Source organism: Nerophis ophidion, linkage group LG08, assembly GCF_033978795.1.
Source record: "Nerophis ophidion isolate RoL-2023_Sa linkage group LG08, RoL_Noph_v1.0, whole genome shotgun sequence".
Lineage (NCBI taxonomy): Eukaryota > Metazoa > Chordata > Actinopteri > Syngnathiformes > Syngnathidae > Nerophis > Nerophis ophidion.
The window spans coordinates 1860650-1879537 of NC_084618.1; the positions used below are offsets into that span (position 1 = coordinate 1860650).

The window sequence follows — 18888 nt, forward strand, 5'->3', positions numbered from 1 at the left end:
AAAAAGGTCAATAGAAGACAAAAGGTAAACACAAGGTAAAAAGTTAATTAGAAGGTATAAGGTAAATAGAAATAAGGTAGAAAGTAAGGTAAATGTATAAGGTATACGGTAAATATGTTAGCTAGAAGGTAAATAAAAGGTAAAATAAGGTAAATACAATTTAAATAAAATGTAAAAGATGGTAAAAAAAAAAGTATATGAGTAAAGGTAAATAAAAGGTACAACAAGATATATAAAATGTTTGAAAAAAAAAGTAAATAGAGGGTAAAACATGTTAAATAGGAGGTAACAGGTAATTAGAAGTAATTGTGGCTTGTGCAGCCCTTTGAGACACTCATAATTTAGGGCCATATAAGTAAACTTTTGATTGATAGAAGGTAAAACAAAGGAGAAGGTTACACAAAAGGTCAATGGGGGGCGAACAAAGGCAAATAAATAAGGCAAAAAAAAGGTAAAACAAGTTAATTCGAAAGTAAAAGGTAAATAAACGGTAACAGAAGGTAAAAATGTTAGCTAGAAAGTAACTGAAAGGTAAAGCAAGGTAAATAGAAGGTAAAAAAATGTAAAAGAAGCTTAAAAAAGGTCAATAGAAGCTAAGAGAAAAAAGATTGTAAAAGAACATAACTATAAGTTAAAGAAAAGGTTAAGAAAAGGTAAACAGTAAATACAAGGTAAAAAAAAGGTAAATAGAAACCAAAGGAGGTAAAAAAAAATTATAAGACAAATAGAAGATGAAAGGAATGTATTACGGTTAGGGTTAGTACAAACATACCGTATTTCCTTGAATTGCCGCAGGGTATATAGTATGCGCCTGCCTTGAATTATTGCCGGGTCACACTAGCTTCCCAAAATAATTAGCGCATGCTTAGTATTACCGCCTGGTCAAACTCGTGACACTTCCCCTGTCATCATTTTCAAAATGGAGGAGGCTGAATTCAATACCGGTAATTTGAAATCGCATAAAGGGAAGAAGATCAAGAGCTATTCAGTAGGATTTAAGGTCCAAGCTTACATCACACTCAATTTTTTTACTGCAGGCCTTTGGTAAGTGCCGGAGTGAGAAGAGGTTATAAAATAATTTGATTGATTGATTGATTCTTTTATTAGTAGATTGCACAGTACAGTACATATTCCGTACAATTGATCACTAAATGGTAACACCCCAACAAGTTTTCCAACTTGTTTAAGTCGGGGTCCACCTTCATCAATTCATGGTACAAATATATACTCTCAGCATAATACAGTCATCACACAGGTTAATCATAATAGTATATACATTGAATTATTTACAATGGGGGGTGGGGGGGGTGAAGAGATTTGGTTGATATCCCTTATGCGGGCTCTACTGAGGATGTCTTTGTGGTTTGTGCAGCCCTTTGAGACACTAGTGATTTAGGGCTCTATAAATAATCATTGATTGATTGATATCAGTACTTCAGTCATCAACAATTGCATCAACAGAGAAATGGACAGTGTAGGTCTTACTTAGCAGGATATGTACAGCGAGTGGAGAACATAGTGAGTTCACATAGCATAAGAACAAGTAAATACATTAAAAGTACATTTGATTATTTACATTAGGTTATTTACAATCCGGTGGGATGGGATGTGAATGGAGGAGGGTATTAGTAAAGGGTTGATGTTGCCTGGAGGTGTTGTTATAGAGCGCTTTTGAAGGAAAGAATATAGCGCATGCTTACTTTTACCACATGCCTTTGAAAAGCGCAGGAGTAAGAAGAGGTTTTAAATTAATTAGCGCCCTGGCGGCAATTCAAGGAAATACGGCATTTTTTTTTTTTTTGTATTCCATTTTGTTACATTGAATTTACAACCCCCTGGCGCTGTTTTCTACTGTTTTTATAATGTTTTATATTGTTGTTGAAGTCTTTTGTTTATTGTTTCTCAACTGTTTGTTATTGTTGAAATGTATAAATAAACATTTATTTAAAAAAAAAATACTGATCGTCACTCACTTCAAAGCCTTTGATGACGTTTAAAACGGTCCGTCATGTCGAGACTATTTTTAAAAAGAAAATACACTTTAAAAAATGCAAGATTTGGAAAATTATATATAAATATTGTAACCCACCCACCCATCCATTTCCTACCGCTTGTCCCGTGACAAGCTAATCAATGAGCACGGAAGCTCATCAAGTGTGGCCTGGGTCCAAGTTGACTAATAATGGCTCGCTTGTGTGCCGATGACAAAGAGCTTGGCCGCAGCTCGACATTAGTTGTGTTTACACACTTTTAGCGACATTTAAAGACGGGAAATAGTTCAACACCGCTGAGGTTTAACCGGCGTTAGCTGCTAATTAGCTCACATGCTAGCTAAGTTGACAACTTACCGACGCCGTCTTCCGACTTCAAAACCATGGTTCGCTTCTCCACTCGACGACGCGCGCCTTCGAAAGAGGCTGAATGAGGGGCTTTGAGTTTAAAAAGTAAGGGTAAAGGGCCAAAAGTGGGGTATTTAATTGTAGTTGAGCGGGATACAACTGGTAAGTGAGACGAGGAGACTGCAGGGTTGTGTTGGGCTCCATGGAGTGGGCGTGGCTTGGGGATCCCGCAGCCAATCAGAGGGCGGATGCTTTTTTTTATTTTTTTTATTTTTTTTTTATCCTGTCCAGCTTCTCAGGCAAATCATATTCACCACTTTGTAAGCAAATTGTCGAACAGTTTTAGAACAACATTTCTCAACGAGCTATTGCAACGAATTTAGGGATTTTACCATCTACAGTCCGTAAAATCATCAAATGGTTCAGAGAATCTGGAGAAATCACTGCACGTAAGCGATGATATTACGGACCTTTGACCCCTCAGGCGGTACTGCATCAAAAACCGACATCAGTGTGTAAAGGATATCACCACATGGGCTCAGGAACATTTCATAAAACCACTGTCAATAACTACAATTGGTCGCTACATCTGTAAGTGCAAGTTAAAGCTCTACTATGCAAAGCGAAAGCCATTTATCAACAACACCCAGGTATGCCGCCGGCTTTGCTGGGCCCGAGCTCATCTAAGATGGACTGATGCAAAGTGAAAAAGTGTTCTGTGGTCTGACGAGTCCACATTTCAAATTATATTTGGAAACAGAGGACGTGGTGTCCTCAAGAACAAAGAGGCAAATAACCATTCGGATTGTTATAGGCGCAAAGTGTAAAAGCCAGCATGTGTGATGGTATGGGGGTGTATTAGTGCCCAAGGCATGAGTAACTTACACATCTGTGAAGGCACCATTAATGCTGAAATGTCCATACAGGTATTGGAGCAACATATGTTATCATCCAAGCAACTTTATCATGGCTGCCCCTGCTTATTTCAGCAAGACAAGTGTTACAACAGCGTGGCTTCGTAAAAAAAGAGTGTGGGTACTTTCCTGGCCTGCCTGCTGTCCAGACCCGTCTCCAATTGAAAATGTGTGGCGCATTATGTAGCGTAAAATACGACTGTTGAAGGACTGAAGCTCTACATAAAACAAGAATGGGAAAGAATTCCACTTTCAAAGCTTCAACAATTAGTTTCCTCAGTTCCCAAACGTTTATTAAGTGTTGTTAAATGAAAAGGTGATGTAACACAGTGGTGAACATGCCCTTTCCCAACTACTTTGGCATGTGTTGCAGCCATGAATTTCTAAGTTAATTATTATTTGCAAAAAAAAATAAAGTTTATGAGTTTGAACATCAAATATGTTGTCTTTGTAGTGCATTCAATTGAATATGGGTTGAAAATGATTTGCAAATCATTGTATTCTGTTTATATTTACATCCAACACAATTTCCCAACTCATATGGAAACGGAGTTTGTATATATATATATATATATATATACATATATATATATATATATATATATATGTGTGTGTGTGTGTGTGTGTATGTGGGGATTACTAATATATGTAAAACATTTTAAAAATAAGTCATACATACACATATATATATATATATGTATATCTATAGATAGATGTATAGATACACATATATGTATACATACCAACATATATTTATTTATATAATATGTATGTTCATACATTTATGCATGTGTACATTTGTGTGTGTGAACAAATATTCAAAAAACAAGAACATTAACACTAAAACACAGAAATAAGTCAGGATCACCACCACAAACTAATTAACATTCAGGTAAATAAAAAGTGAGGTTAAAAAAAAAAAAAAATACTGTAAAAACAATAATGAAATGAAATAAAAATACTGGATTAGCATTAGCAATTTTACATGGCAGTTTCAACGCCTCCAAATTTAGTAATGAAAACTACAGCTAAAATGCAAGTTGCAATCAAATAGCTGGTGTGTAATAGGTACAATAATTACAGTACAAACTCTTTTCAGGGCGCAACGAAAGTCTAGATTGTGCTCAATGGCAAAGACATTGTAGCCTAGACACTCCTGCCATCCAACTGCATGCCAAGTCTACGACATATCAAACTTGCAAATGAGACTCAGGAGTGTAAGAAAACAAGAAATAACAAGTTATCATTAAATAGTACATAAAACATTTGATTTTATTATGAGTCCAACGTGTTTTTGGACTATCACAGTAACTAACGCCTAAAAGTGTTGAGTTATTCCGGGTGCAGCTGTTGTATGGAATCTGGAATCCGGGCTTTTATTTGGCGCTCAGACACAGCAATAACAGGATGTGCAGAGGATGGGTAAGGAGGAAGAGACCTTTTTCCTGAATCAGATAACTCCCATGGTAACCAGAAAAGTAGAGGGCGCCCTGAAAGACTTTGGATGAGGTGAAGTGACAGAGAGAGAGCGAAAGGCCGTGGGGATGACATCACTCCAGCGCCCACTTGAGTGGAGGATCCATTGCGGGGCCCACGAGGGCGACCAGCGTGCGTCATGTTCGCACGTCGAGCCGGCCTTCTTTTCTGTCTGACTCATGGGAGTACACACAAAAATGCCAAATAGATAAATAAATAAAACACACTCCGTCGCCACGGCAACTGTTGGTGGCAGTCTGGCTCAGATATTTGCATGGTGGCTGGAGTCTGGGCAACGAACAAACACGCAAAAGTTGGGACTAAAAGGAGGAGGTTCATACTGCAAGATTGTTTCTGAGTTGTGTGTTGTTTTTCTTTGTATTGTGTCTTTTTCTGTATAGCGCTCTTACTTTTGTTCCACTTCCTGTTTTGGTTCAGTTGTTTGATGACTTAACCCTTTATCTGAGTGCTATTCTCGAGGGGTGAACTATAAAATGGATTCACATCCAAATTGCAATGAGTAATCATTCTGATTCTAAATCAAAAATTCTTAATATAAATAAAGAAATTATATATTTATATATATATATATATATATATATATATATATATATATATATATATATATATATATATATACATACACACACAGATATATATTTATATATATATACATAGATATACATACATATATGTATATTCATACATATATACATACATACATATATATGTACATATTCATAGATATGTATGTGTATATATGTAAGGTATGTATGTATATACTTTTTTAAATAAGAATCCACTTTTAAAAAGATATTTGAGGCCATTTCCAAGGAAAAAACTAAACAACAAATATATATTCGATACCGTCGATCATAATATTTTATTAGAACGTATCAAAACACGAATTGGTATGTCAGACTTAGCCCTGTCTTGGTTTAACTCTTATCTTACTGATAAGATGCAGTGTGTCTCCCATAACAATGTGACCTCGGACTATGTTAAGGTAACGTGTGGAGTTCCCCAGGGTTCGGTCCTTGGCCCTGCACTCTTCAGCATCTACATGCTGCCGCTAGGTGACATCATACGCAAATACGGTGTTAGCTTTCACTGTTATGCTGATGACACCCAACTCTACATGCCCCTAAAGCTGACCAACACGCCGGATTGTAGTCAGCTGGAGGCGTGTCTTAATGAAATTAAACAATGGATGTCCGCTAACTTTTTGCAACTCAACGCCAAAAAAACGGAAATGCTGATTATCGGTCCTGCTAGACACCGAACTCTATTTAATAATACAACTATAACATTTGACAACCAAACAATTAAACAAGGCGACACGGTAAAGAATCTGGGTATTATCTTCGACCCAACTCTCTCCTTTGAGGCACACATTAAAAGCGTTACTAAAACGGCCTTCTTTCATCTCCGTAATATCGCTAAGATTCGCTCCATTCTGTCCACTAAAGACGCTGAGATCATTATCCATGCGTTTGTTACGTCTCGATTACTGTAACGTATTATTTTTGGGTCTCCCCATGTCAAGCATTAAAAGATTACAGTTGGTACAAAATGCGGCTGCTAGACTTTTGACAAGAACAAGAAAGTTTGATCACATTACGCCTGTACTGGCTCACCTGCACTGGCTTCCTGTGCACTTAAGATGTGACTTTAAGGTTTTACTACTTACGTATAAAATACTACACGGTCTAGCTCCATCCTATCTGGCCGATTGTATTGTACCATATGTCCCGGCAAGAAATCTGCGTTCAAAGGACTCTGGCTTGTTAGTGATTCCCAAAGCCCAAAAAAAGTCTGCGGGCTATAGAGCGTTTTCCGTTCGGGCTCCAGTACTCTGGAATGCCCTCCCGGTAACAGTTCGAGATGCCACCTCAGTAGAAGCATTTAAGTCTCACCTTAAAACTCATTTGTATACTGTAGCCTTTAAATAGACTCCCTTTTTAGACCAGTTGATCTGCTGTTTCTTTTCTTTTTCTTCTATGTCCCACTCTCCCCTGTGGAGGGGGTCCGGTCCGATCCGGTGGCCATGTACTGCTTGCCTGTGTATCGGCTGGGGACATCTCTGCGCTGCTGATCCACCTCCGCTTGGGATGGTTTCCTGCTGGCTCCGCTGTGAACGGGACTCTCGCTGCTGAGTTGGACCCGCTTTGGACTGGACTCTCGCGACTGTGTTGGATCCATTGTGGATTGAACTTTCACAGTATCATGTTAGACCCGCTCGACATCCATTGCTTTCCTCCTCTCTAAGGTTCTCATAGTCATTATTGTCACCGACGTCCCACTGGGTGTGAGTTTTCCTTGCCCTTATGTGGGCCTACCGAGGATGTCGTGGTGGTTTGTGCAGCCCTTTGAGACACTAGTGATTTAGGGCTATATAAGTAAACATTGATTGATTGATTGATTGATTGATATATATATATATATATATATATATATGTATGTGTGTGTGTGTATATACATACAAATATATATACATATATATGTATATATATACACATTCATATATATATATATATATATATGTAAATATATACATACATATTATATAAATACATATATACATACACATATATACATACATACATATACATATATATATATACATACATACATACACATATATATATATATATATATATATATATATATATATATATATATATATATATATATATATATATATATATACACATACAGTCATTGGTGGAGCTAAGGATATTTGAATATTGTTTTTAATATTGTTGTGCAGCACTTTGGGAACATTTATGTAGTTTAAATGTGCTATTCAAACAAAGTGGATTGAATTAGATATATATATATATATATATACAAATATTCAAATGTATATATTTATGTATTTTTTACTGTTTCTCAGCCTTCCCGGTAAGGTCTATTCAGGTGTACTGGAGAGGAGTCTACGCCGGATAGTCCAACCTCGGATTCAGGAGGAACAGTGTGGTTTTCGTCCTGGTGGTGGAACTGTGGACCAGATCTATACTGTGGGCAGGGTTCTTGAGGGTGCATGGGAGTTTGCCCAACCAGTCTACATGTGCTTTGTGGACTTGGAGAAGGCATTGGACCGTGTCCCTCGGGAAGTCCTGTGGGGAGTGCTCAGAGAGTATGGGGTACTGGACTGTCTTATTGTGGCGGTCCACTCCCTGTATGATCAGTGTCAGAGCTTGGTCCGCATTGCTGGCAGTAAGTCGGACACATTTCCAGTGAGGGTTGGACTCCACCAAGGCTGTCCTTTGTCACCCATTCTGTTCAGAACTTTTATGGACAGAATTTCTAGGCGCAGTCAAGGTGTTGAGGGGTTCCGGTTTGGTGGCTGCAGGATTAGGTCTCTGCTTTTTGCAGATGATGTGGTCCTGATGGCTTCATCTGACCGGGATCTTCAGCTCTCACTGGATCGGTTCGCAGCCTAGTGTGAAGCGACCGGAATGAGAATCAGCACCTCCAAGTCCGAGTCCATGGTTCTTGGCCGGAAAAGGGTGGAGTGCCATCTCCGGGTTGGGGAGGAGACCCTGCCCCAAGTGGAGGAGTTCAAGTACCTAGGAGTCTTGTTCACGAGTGAGGGAAGAGTGGATCGTGAGATCGACAGGCGGATCGGTGCGGCGTCTTCAGTAATGCGGACGTTGTACCGATCCGTTGTGGTGAAGAAGGAGCTGAGCCGGAAGGCAAAGCTCTCAATTTACCGGTCGATCTACGTTCCCATCCTCACCTATGGTCATGAGCTTTGGGTCATGACCGAAAAGACAAGATCACGGGTACAAGCGGCCCAAATGAGTTTCCAGGTCTCTCCCTTAGAGATAGGGTGAGAAGCTCTGCCATCCGGGAGGAACTCAAAGTAAAGCCGCTGCTCCTCCACATGGAGAGGAGCCAGATGAGGTGGTTCGGGCATCTGGTCAGGATGCCACACGAACGCCTCCCGAGGGAGGTGTTTAGGGCACGTACGACTGGTAGGAGGCCACGGGGAAGACCCAGGACACATTCGGAAAACTATGTCTCCCGGCTGGCCTGGGAACGCCTCGGGATCCCCAGGAGGAGCTGGACGAAGTGGCTGGGGAGAGGAAAGTCTGGGCTTCCCTGCTTAGGCTGCTGCCCCCGCGACCAGACGTCAGATAAGCGGAAGAAAAATCTATTTTTAAAAAGACGTTTGAGGCCATTTACATGCACATTTTTATTTTATTTTTGATTTTATTTTTTAAGTAATTGGAGCCTTAAATAGGTCAATAATTCATAACAACATTGATTTGGATTCATTATTATTTACTGAGCAATGGACAGTTTTAAAGCAAAAAAAAAACAGCCTGCATAGCAGTTTTGTGTTCTTAAGAGTCCAAATTGCAACTTTTTCTCGTTACACTTTACCTGTTGGCTTCTTTAGTCTGCTTTTTTTTAAATAGTCTTTTTAGAATGTGCCGTGAGCCGCACTTTGTAGACCAGGGGTCAGCAACCTTTTTGAAAGCAAGAGCTACTTCTTGGGTACTGATTCATGCCAAGGGCTACCAGATTGATACACACTTAAATAAATTGCCAGAAATAGCCAATTTGCTCAATTTACCTTTAATAAATAAATCTATATATATATTAAAAAATGGGTATTTCTGTCTCATTTCGTCGTACATTTTCTTTCCTTTTACGAAAGTTTTTTTGTAGAGAATAAATGATGAAAAAAACACTTAATTGAACGGTTTAAAAGAGGAGAAAACTAGAAAAAAATGAAAATTAAATTTGGAAACAGTTTAACTTAAATTTCGACTCTTTAAAATTCAAAATTCAACTGTAAAAAAGAAGAGAAAAACTAGCTAATTCTAATCTTTTTGAAAAAATTCAAAAAAATAATTTATGGAACATCATTAGTCATTTTTCCTGATTATGATTAATTTTATAATTTTGATGACATGTTTTAAATAGGTTAAAATCCAATCTGCACTTTGTTAGAATATATAACAAATTGGACCAAGTTATATTTCTAACAAAGACAAATCATTATTTCTTCTAGATTTTCCAGAACAAATTTTTTAAAATAAATTCAAAAGACTTTGAAATAAGATTTAAATTTGATTCTAAAAATTTTCTAGATTTGCCAGAATGTTTTTATTTTTATCATAATAAGTTTGAAGAAATATTTCACAAATATTCTTCATCAAAAAAACAGAAGCTAAAATGAAGAATTAAATTAGAATTAATTTATTATTCTTTGCAATAAAGAAATACATTTACTTGAACATAGATTTAAATTGTCAGGAAAGAAGAGGAAGGAATTTAAAAGGTAAAAAGGTATATGTGTTTAAAAATCCTAAAATAATTTTTAAAGTTGTATTTTTTCTCTAAAATTGTCTTTCCGAAAGTTATAAGAAGCAAAGTTAAAAAAAAAAAAAGAATTTATCTAAACAAGTGAAGACCAAGTCTTTAAAATATTTTCTTGGATTTTCAAATTCTATTTGAGTTTTGTCTCTCTTAGAATTAAAAATGTCCAGCAAAGTGAGACCAGCTTGCTAGTAAATAAATAAAATAAAATAAAAATAGATGCAGATCACTGGTAAGTGCTGCTATTTGAGCTATTTTTTTAACAGGCCAGCGTGGGCACTCATCTGGTCCTTACGGGCGACCTGGTGTTGGTGACCCCTGCTGTAGACCCCTTGGCCCTGTTGGTATCCGGCAAAAACAAGTCACAGGTGGAACAAATCCTCACTGCTGAACTCCTTAATATTTGCAACAAGCTATCCATACACTTAGGTGAAACGGAATCCATCCTATTTGGGTCCCACATCAACCTTAAAGGGGAACATTATCACAATTTCAGAAGGGTTAAAACCAATAAAAATCAGTTCCCAGTGCCTTATTTTATTTTTCGAAGTTTTTTCAAAATTTCACCCATCATGGAATATCCCGAAAAAGGCTTTAAAGTGCCTGATTTTCGCTCTCTGTAAATCCACCCAATACAAACAAACATGGCAGATAGAACAGGTACAGAAAACAGTGGACAAAACAGAAAATAACAGAGCTGATTTGAGAAGGTGTGTGTAATGTGTTTGAGAAAATGATGGCTTGCTTCCCGTTGTAACGTCACGGGTGAAAGGTCATCGCTCCGACAATTGAAAGGTGTTTAAATCGCCAAATTCACCATTTTAGAGTTCGGAAATCGGTTAAAAACACATGTGGTCTTTTTCTGCACCATGAAGGTATATATTGAGGCTTCCATAGGTCTGCTGATAATGTTCCCCTTTAAGAAAGTCAGTGACTTGACTATAAAAGTGGGTGACATTGTTATCACCAGGAAAGATGAGATCACCTACCTAGCTTCCATTCTAGAGGCCAATCTTTCCTGAGATAAAATGGCAACCAAGGTGATCAAAAAGGTCAACCAAAGAACGAGATTCCTCTACAGAATCTCCTCTCTGGTCAACAAAAGCACCTTGAAGATTCTAGAGCAGGAGTCGGGAACCATTTTGGCTGAGAGGGCCAAGAAGCCAAATATTTTAAAATGTATTTCCTTAAGAGCCATATCATTTTTTTTAACACTGAACACAACTAAACGCGTGCATTTTTAAGTAAGACTAACATTTCTAAGTCTCTTATTCTTTGTAATAATATTTTTATTGTGAAGCTAACTGTGGTGGGGGTGTGGCCTGTGGGCCTGCAGCGAACTGGGGTGTGCCAGGACCGGCATCGAAATCAGCGACAGGTGCGTAGAAGGCCCACCTGGGCCTTGTTATGTAATCACCTGTCGCTCTGTTTATAAGCAGCAGCCAGGAGGAGAGACGGGGTTGGGGGTTGGAGCCAGAGCGCGAGCGAGAACGAAAGAAAAAAATACAATTGCTGGAAAGTGAAGTGAATTATATTTATATAGCGCTTTTCTCAGCTGACTCAAAGCGCTTTACATAGTGACACCCAATATCTAAGTTACATTTAAAGCAGTGTGGGTGGCACTGGGAGCAGGTGGGTCAAGTGTCTTGCCCAAGGACACAACGGCAGTGACTAGGATGGCAGAAGCGGGAATCGAACCTGCAACCCTCAAGTTGCTGGCACGGCCACTCTACCAAGCGAGCTATGCCGCAACTGAGAGACTTATTGAAAAATGTAAAAATATTGTAACCCTGAAACAGGCTCTCATGTCGGTGCTTGGTGGTCTGAAGAACCTCCAAGAGGGCAAGCCCCGCACTAACCAATAATAAACTTATTTTCATTAACGCAACTTCTTGAACAGGTGCGGTAAAAAACGGATGGATGGATTAAAAATGCATGAGAATGTTTTATATTTTTAACAATAGTTTTAACACGTGATTACAAGTGTAATTATTCATTACTTATCGTGTTAAGCAATGTCAGCTCAGATTTATCCGAGAGCCAGATGCAGTCATCAAAAGAGCCACATCTGGCTCTAGAGCCATAGGTTCCCTACCCCTGTTCTAGAGGGAACTGTCATTCAACGCTTTTTCGATTACGCTTGCACCTCCTGGTACCCCAGCACCTCCAAAACCCTCAAATCTAGCCTCCAAACATCCCAGAACAAGCTAGTCTGGTTACTTTTAGACCTCCACCCCAGATCACACCTCAATCCAACCCACTTCTCCAAAGTGGGCTGGCTCAGGGTGGAGGACAGAGTCAAACAACTTGCACTGAGCCTGGTCTATAAAATCCGCTACACCTCCCTGATATTGAAGTACATGTCAAACTACTTCCTTAACGTAAATGAGCGCCATAACCACAACACCAGGGGGAGCTCCACAAACCTCGTTAAACCCAGATTCCCATCTAACAAAGGTCTTAACTCATTCTCTTTCTATGCCACATCAATGTGGAATGCACTCCCAACAGGTGTAAAAGTAAGTGCATCTCTATATTCCTTCAAAACTGCTCTAAAACAACACCTCCAGGCAACTTCAACACTTTACTAATACCCTCCTCCATTCACATCCCATCTCCCCGGATTATAAACAACTCAAATGTACTTCTAATGTATATACTTGTTCTTATGCTATGTGAACTCACTATGTTCTCTGCTGGCTGTACATATCCTACTAAGTCACACCTACACTCTTTCAATGTCTAATATCACAGTCAAAATGAAAGCTGGTTCCCATAGGCACCATAAACTGTTAATAATGTTTAGACAAAAGTGTATGTTATATGTACTATTATATATATATAGGTGTGTGTGTGTGTGTGTGTGTGTGTATGATGGACATACGTGTATTTTGGGTATATGCATTTCTGTATGTATGTGATTATGTGTGTATGTGTATGTATGTATATATATATATATATATATATATAAATTGTATATATATATATATATATATATATATATATAAATTGTATATATGTGTGTGTACATATGTGTGGTGTAAATATGTGTGTGTACATATGTATATATATAAGTGTGTGTGAATTTAAATGTATTATATATAGATAATATATAGCATCAACCACTGAATTATATTATATATATTATTGTATTATATATTGTATTATATATTGTATATGTATAGGTGTGGGACCTAATAAGTTGACTTCTTCCCACTCCCTTTTGAACCAATCTTGACATCTACAAAAGATTAGTCACATGTAATGTTTTCAATGTAGGTGTAAAAATAATGTATTTATATATTTATTTTGTATTTTATGTCATTCTCTTGTTTTGTTTGCATGGCTCAAAATAAACCATTCATTCATTCATTTGTCTGTTGATGCAATTGTTGATGACTGAAGTACTGATATCAACCAAAGCTCCTCATCCCACCCCCGGATTGTAAATAATGTAAATAATTCAATGTATATACTATGATGATTAACTTGTGTGATGACTGTATTATGCTGATAGTATATATTTGTACCATGAATTGATTAACGTGGACCCCGACTTAAACAAGTTGAAAAACGTATTGGGGTGTTACCATTTAGTGGTCAATTGTACAGAATATGTACTGAACCAGGGGTAGGGAACCTATGGCTCTAGAGCCAGATGTGGCTCTTCTGATGACTGCACCTGGCTCTCAGGTAAATCTTAGCTGACATTGCTTAACACGATAAGTCATGAATAATTCCGCTTGTAATCAGTGTCAAAAATAACGTTCAAAATATAAAACATTCTAATGCATCTTCATCCATCCATCCGGTTTCTACCGCACCTGTTCAAAAAGTCGCATTAATGGTAAGAAGTATTTTATTTATTTTTGGTTAGCCTCAGAATAACAATGTCATTAAAGGCCTACTGAAATGAGATGTTCTTATTTAAACGGGGATAGCAGCTCCATTCTATGTGTCATACTTCATCATTTCACCATATTGCCATATTTTTGCTGAAAGGATTTAGTAGAGAACATCCACCATAAAGTTGGAAACTTTTGGTCGCTAATAAAAAAGCCTTGCCTGTAGCGGAAGTAGCAGACGATGTGCGTGTGACGTCACCGGTTGTGGAGCTCCTCACATCTGAACATTGTTTACAATCATGGCCACCAGCAGCTAGAGTGATTCAGACCAGGAAAGCGACGACTTCCCCATTAATTTGAACAAATTTAATGCAAAACTTGTTTGGGGGCCCATTAAAAGGTTCATTTGTTCAACTTTGGCCCGCGGCTTTGTTCCGTTTCAAATTTTGGCCCACTCTGTATTTGACTTTGACATCCCTGCTCTAACTCCTCCCGGGGGATCTCCATTATTAATTGAACAAATTGCAAAAGATTCAGCAACACAGATGTCCAGAATACTGTGTAATTATGAAGTTAAAGCAGACGACTTTTAGCTGTGTGTGTGTGCAGCGCTCATATTTCCTAACAGTCTGTGACGTCATCATTCCGCGACGTTTTCAACAAGAAACTCCCGGGAAATGTAAAATTGCAATTTAGTAAAGTAAAGCGGCCGTATTGTCATGTGTTGCAATGTTAATATTTCATCATTGATATATAAACTATCAGACTGCGTGGTCGCTAGTAGTGGCTTTCAGTAGGACTTTAAATAACATTAACAATAATTAATTACCGTATAGAGATGTTTGATAATATCGGACTGCCGATATTATCGGCCGATAAATGCTTTAAAATGTAATATCGGAAATTATCGGTATCTGTTTCAAAAAGTAAAATGTATGACTTTTAAAAACGCCGCTGTACGGAGTGATACACGGAAGTAGGGAAAAGCACAGAGCACCATTAAACCTTAAAGGCACTGCTTTTGCGTGTTACCCCAATCACAGAATATCTACGGCTTTTCACACACACAAGTGAATGCAAGTCATACTTGGTCAACAGCCATACAGGTCACACTGAGGGTGGCCGTATAAACAACTTTTAACACTGCCATTCTTGTTTGGTGTGGGTTCACAGCGTGGCGGATATTTGTAATAAACACATTTTGGCAGAACATCCGCACCTAACACAACAGAAAAAAATACTCAGAATCCCTTGCAGCACTAACTCTTCCAGACTGCGTGGACGGTAGTAGTGGCTTTCAGTAGGCCTTTAAAAAGAATAAGAGACTTATTATTGTCACACCTATAGATCATGTTTTGTTTTGTCATGTTATGTTTTGATTTTGGACATTCAGTCACGTTTTGCACTTCCTGGTTTTGTTTGTTTCCATGCCAACGCATTAGTTCCCACCTTGTCACGCCCCTGCCCTCAGTCCCGCACCTGTTCCTGATTATCACAGCCAGTATTTAAGTCATTTTCTTTCTGTTCATCATTCTGGGATCTTCACACTCGCACGCACCCTACCCATGCTGTTCCAACCTTCACGCCCTCGTCCATAGTTCCACGCCGTGTAAGTTTTTGTATTCATGCCATTGTGCTAGTTTTGTTTATAGTTTACTATTATTCACGCCAATCGAGCAAGTGTTTGTGTTTCATGTTTGTAGTTTGCAGCATTTATGCTAGTCTTTTGTTTATTCGAAGCCAAGTGTCTGTACCTCCTTGTGAGCGCCCTTAGTTTGATTATTTTTGATTATAGTGTTTAAATAAACAAGCATGTACTCACGTCCACGCCGCACTTGTGCTGATTCTCATTTGCATCGAAGATGAGTATAATTGTTGTGACAATTATACTCTAAAAATGTTGGTCTTTCTTAAAAATGCACGCATATAGTTGTATACTGATAGGATGCAGTGTGTCTCCCATAACAATGTGACCTCGGACTATGTTAAGGTAACGTGTGGAGTTCCCCAGGGTTCGGTCCTTGGCCCTGCACTCTTCAGCATCTACATGCTGCCGCTAGGTGACATCATACGGTGTTAGCTTTCACTGTTATGCTGATGACACCCAACTCTACATGCCCCTAAAGCTGACCAACACGCCGGATTGTAGTCAGCTGGAGGCGTGTCTTAATGAAATTAAACAATGGATGTCCGCTAACTTTTTGCAACTCAACGCCAAAAAAACGGAAATGCTGATTATCGGTCCTGCTAGACACCGACCTCTATTTAATAATACAACTCTAACATTTGACAACCAAACAATTAAACAAGGCGACACGGTAAAGAATCTGGGTATTATCTTCGACCCAACTCTCTCCTTTGAGGCACACATTAAAAGCGTTACTAAAACGGCCTTCTTTCATCTCCGTAATATCGCTCAAATTCGCTCCATTCTGTCCACTAAAGACGCTGAGATCATTATCCATGCGTTTGTTACGTCTCGATTACTGTAACGTATTATTTTCGGGTCTCCCCATGTCTAGCATTAAAAGATTACAGTTGGTACAAAATGCGGCTGCTAGACTTTTGACAAGAACAAGAAAGTTTGATCACATTACACCTGTACTGTATATACCTTTATATACATATATACATACATATATACCTATACTGTATATACCTTTATATACATATATACCTTTATATACATATATATATATACCTATACTGTATATACCTTTATATACATATATACATACATATATACCTATACTGGCTCACCTGCACTGGCTTCCTGTGCACTTAAGATGTGACTTTAAGGTTTTACTACTTACGTATAAAATACTACACGGTCTAGCTCCATCCTATCTTGCCGATTGTATTGTACCATATGTCCCGGCAAGAAATCTGCGTTCAAAGGACTCCGGCTTATTAGTGATTCCCAAAGCCCAAAAAAAGTCTGCGGGCTATAGAGCGTTTTCATTTCGGGCTCCAGTACTCTGGAATGCCCTCCCGGTAACAGTTCGAGATGCTACCTCAGTAGAAGCATTTAAGTCTCACCTTAAAACTCATCTGTATACTCTAGCCTTTAAATAGATCTCCTTTTTAGACCAGTTGATCTGCCGCTTCTTGTCTTTGTCTCCTATGTCCCCCCCTCCCTTGTGGAGGGGGTCCGGTCCGATGACCATGAATGAAGTACTGGTTGTCCAGAGTCGAGACCCAGGATGGACCGCTCGCCTGTGTATCGGTTGGGGACATCTCTACGCTGCTGATCCGCCTCCGCTTGAGATGGTTTCCTGTGGACGGGACTCTCGCTGCTGTCTTGGATCCGCTTTGAACTGAACTCTCGCGGCTGTGTTGGAGCCACTATGGATTGAACTTTCACAGTATCATGTTAGACCCGCTCCACATCCATTGCTTTCGGTCCCCTAGAAGGGGGGGGGGGGAGGTTGCCCACATCTGAGGTCCTCTCCAAGGTTTCTCATAGTCAGCATTGTCACTGGCGTCCCACTGGATGTGAATTCTCCCTGCCCACTGGGTGTGAGTTTTCCTTGCCCTTTTGTGGGTTCTTCCGAGGATGTTGTAGTCGTAATGATTTGTGCAGTCCTTTGAGACATTTGTGATTTGGGGCTATATAAATAAACATTGATTGATTGATTGATACTTCCGCGCGAAATTTAAAATTGCAATTTAGTAAACTAAAGCGGCCGTATTGTCATGTGTTGCAATGTTAATATTTCATCATTGATATATAAACTATCAGACTGCGTGGTCGCTAGTAGTGGCTTTCAGTAGGACTTTAAAAAGAATAAGAGACTTATTATACTCTAAAAATGTTGGTCTTTCTTAAAAATGCACGCATATAGTTGTATTCAGTGTTAAAAAAATCATAAATCATATTACTCTCACGGAAATACTTTTAAAAATATTTGTCTTGTATGGCTCTCTCAGCCAAAAAGGTTCCCGACTCCTGTACTGACTGAACTGTGCAATCTACTCATAAAAGTTTCAATCAATCCCTGTCTTCTTTTGCCTCACTCATGACCTCCAACAACTGGAGTAGTCCAACAGTGCCATGAAGACGTGAACGTGCGTACTGACCTGAAGCAGCAGCGGCAGCCTCCAGAGCTCGCAGCGTGGAACACAAAAACGCCTGAAAGCTGGACGCACACAACTCACTGACAGTCCCCATCTCGCCCGTTGTGGCTAAAAAGAGCGTGAGGCTGACAACATCCTCAGGGAAAGAAAAAGCAGCTCATTCATTTGCCTCCACTTCTTCTTCCAGGAGCATCTTCTCCTTCTTCTCGCTTTCTCTCCTCCCTCGCCGCTCACACACTTGACCTGAAAACTCCTGTGTCCAGCCTCCTCGCTCTCTCTCACACACACTCACACACACACACACACACACACACACACACACACACACACACACACACACACAGACACACAGACACACAGACACAGACACAGACACAGAGCGACATCCAATATGACACTTTGAACAGTTGCTGAAGTATATTTGGAAGCGATGACAAATTGTGCCCACGCCTGCAACATAACCGCCATACGTCCATGTTGTTTTCTGCACTTCACGCCCACGCCGAGTTGGGTCAAAATTCCTCAATATTAAGCAGTGAAATGACATTAGAATTCTACGCATTCTGTTGAGATCTGCTTTTTGGATCCTCCACATCCATCCATCCATTTTCTACCGCTTATTCCCTTTCGGGGTCGCGGGGGGCGCTGGCGCCTATCTCAGCTACAATCGGGCGGAAGGCAGGGTACACCCTGGACAAGTCGCCACCTCATCTCTGCCTCACAATACAAAGGTCCTGCAGTCCTGGGTTCAAATCCAGGCTCGGGATCTTTCTGTGTGGAGTTTGCATGTTCTCCCCGTGAATGCGTGGGTTCCCTCCGGGTACTCCGGCTTCCTCCCACCTCCAAAGACATGCACCTGGGGATAGGCCCCTCCCACCTCCAAAGACATGCACCTGGGGATAG

At 39.4% G+C, this 18888-nt stretch overlaps 1 protein-coding gene across 2 annotated transcripts in view; it reads right to left on the reverse strand.

Annotated features, from left to right (window-relative positions):
• cyth1b (cytohesin 1b) overlaps window positions 1-18331 on the reverse strand; it is a 56012-nt gene extending 37681 nt beyond the window's left edge. The window contains exon 1 of one of the 2 annotated variants that reach the window (XM_061907451.1): window positions 17989-18331. In XM_061907451.1, the coding sequence (XP_061763435.1) occupies window positions 17989-18079 (91 nt within the window). In that variant the 5' untranslated portion in view covers window positions 18080-18331. Of the gene's footprint in view, window positions 1-2348; window positions 2567-17988 lie in introns of those variants that run through there. The other variant, XM_061907452.1, reaches the window with a different exon arrangement.
• Between the last annotated feature and the right edge of the window lie 557 nt (window positions 18332-18888).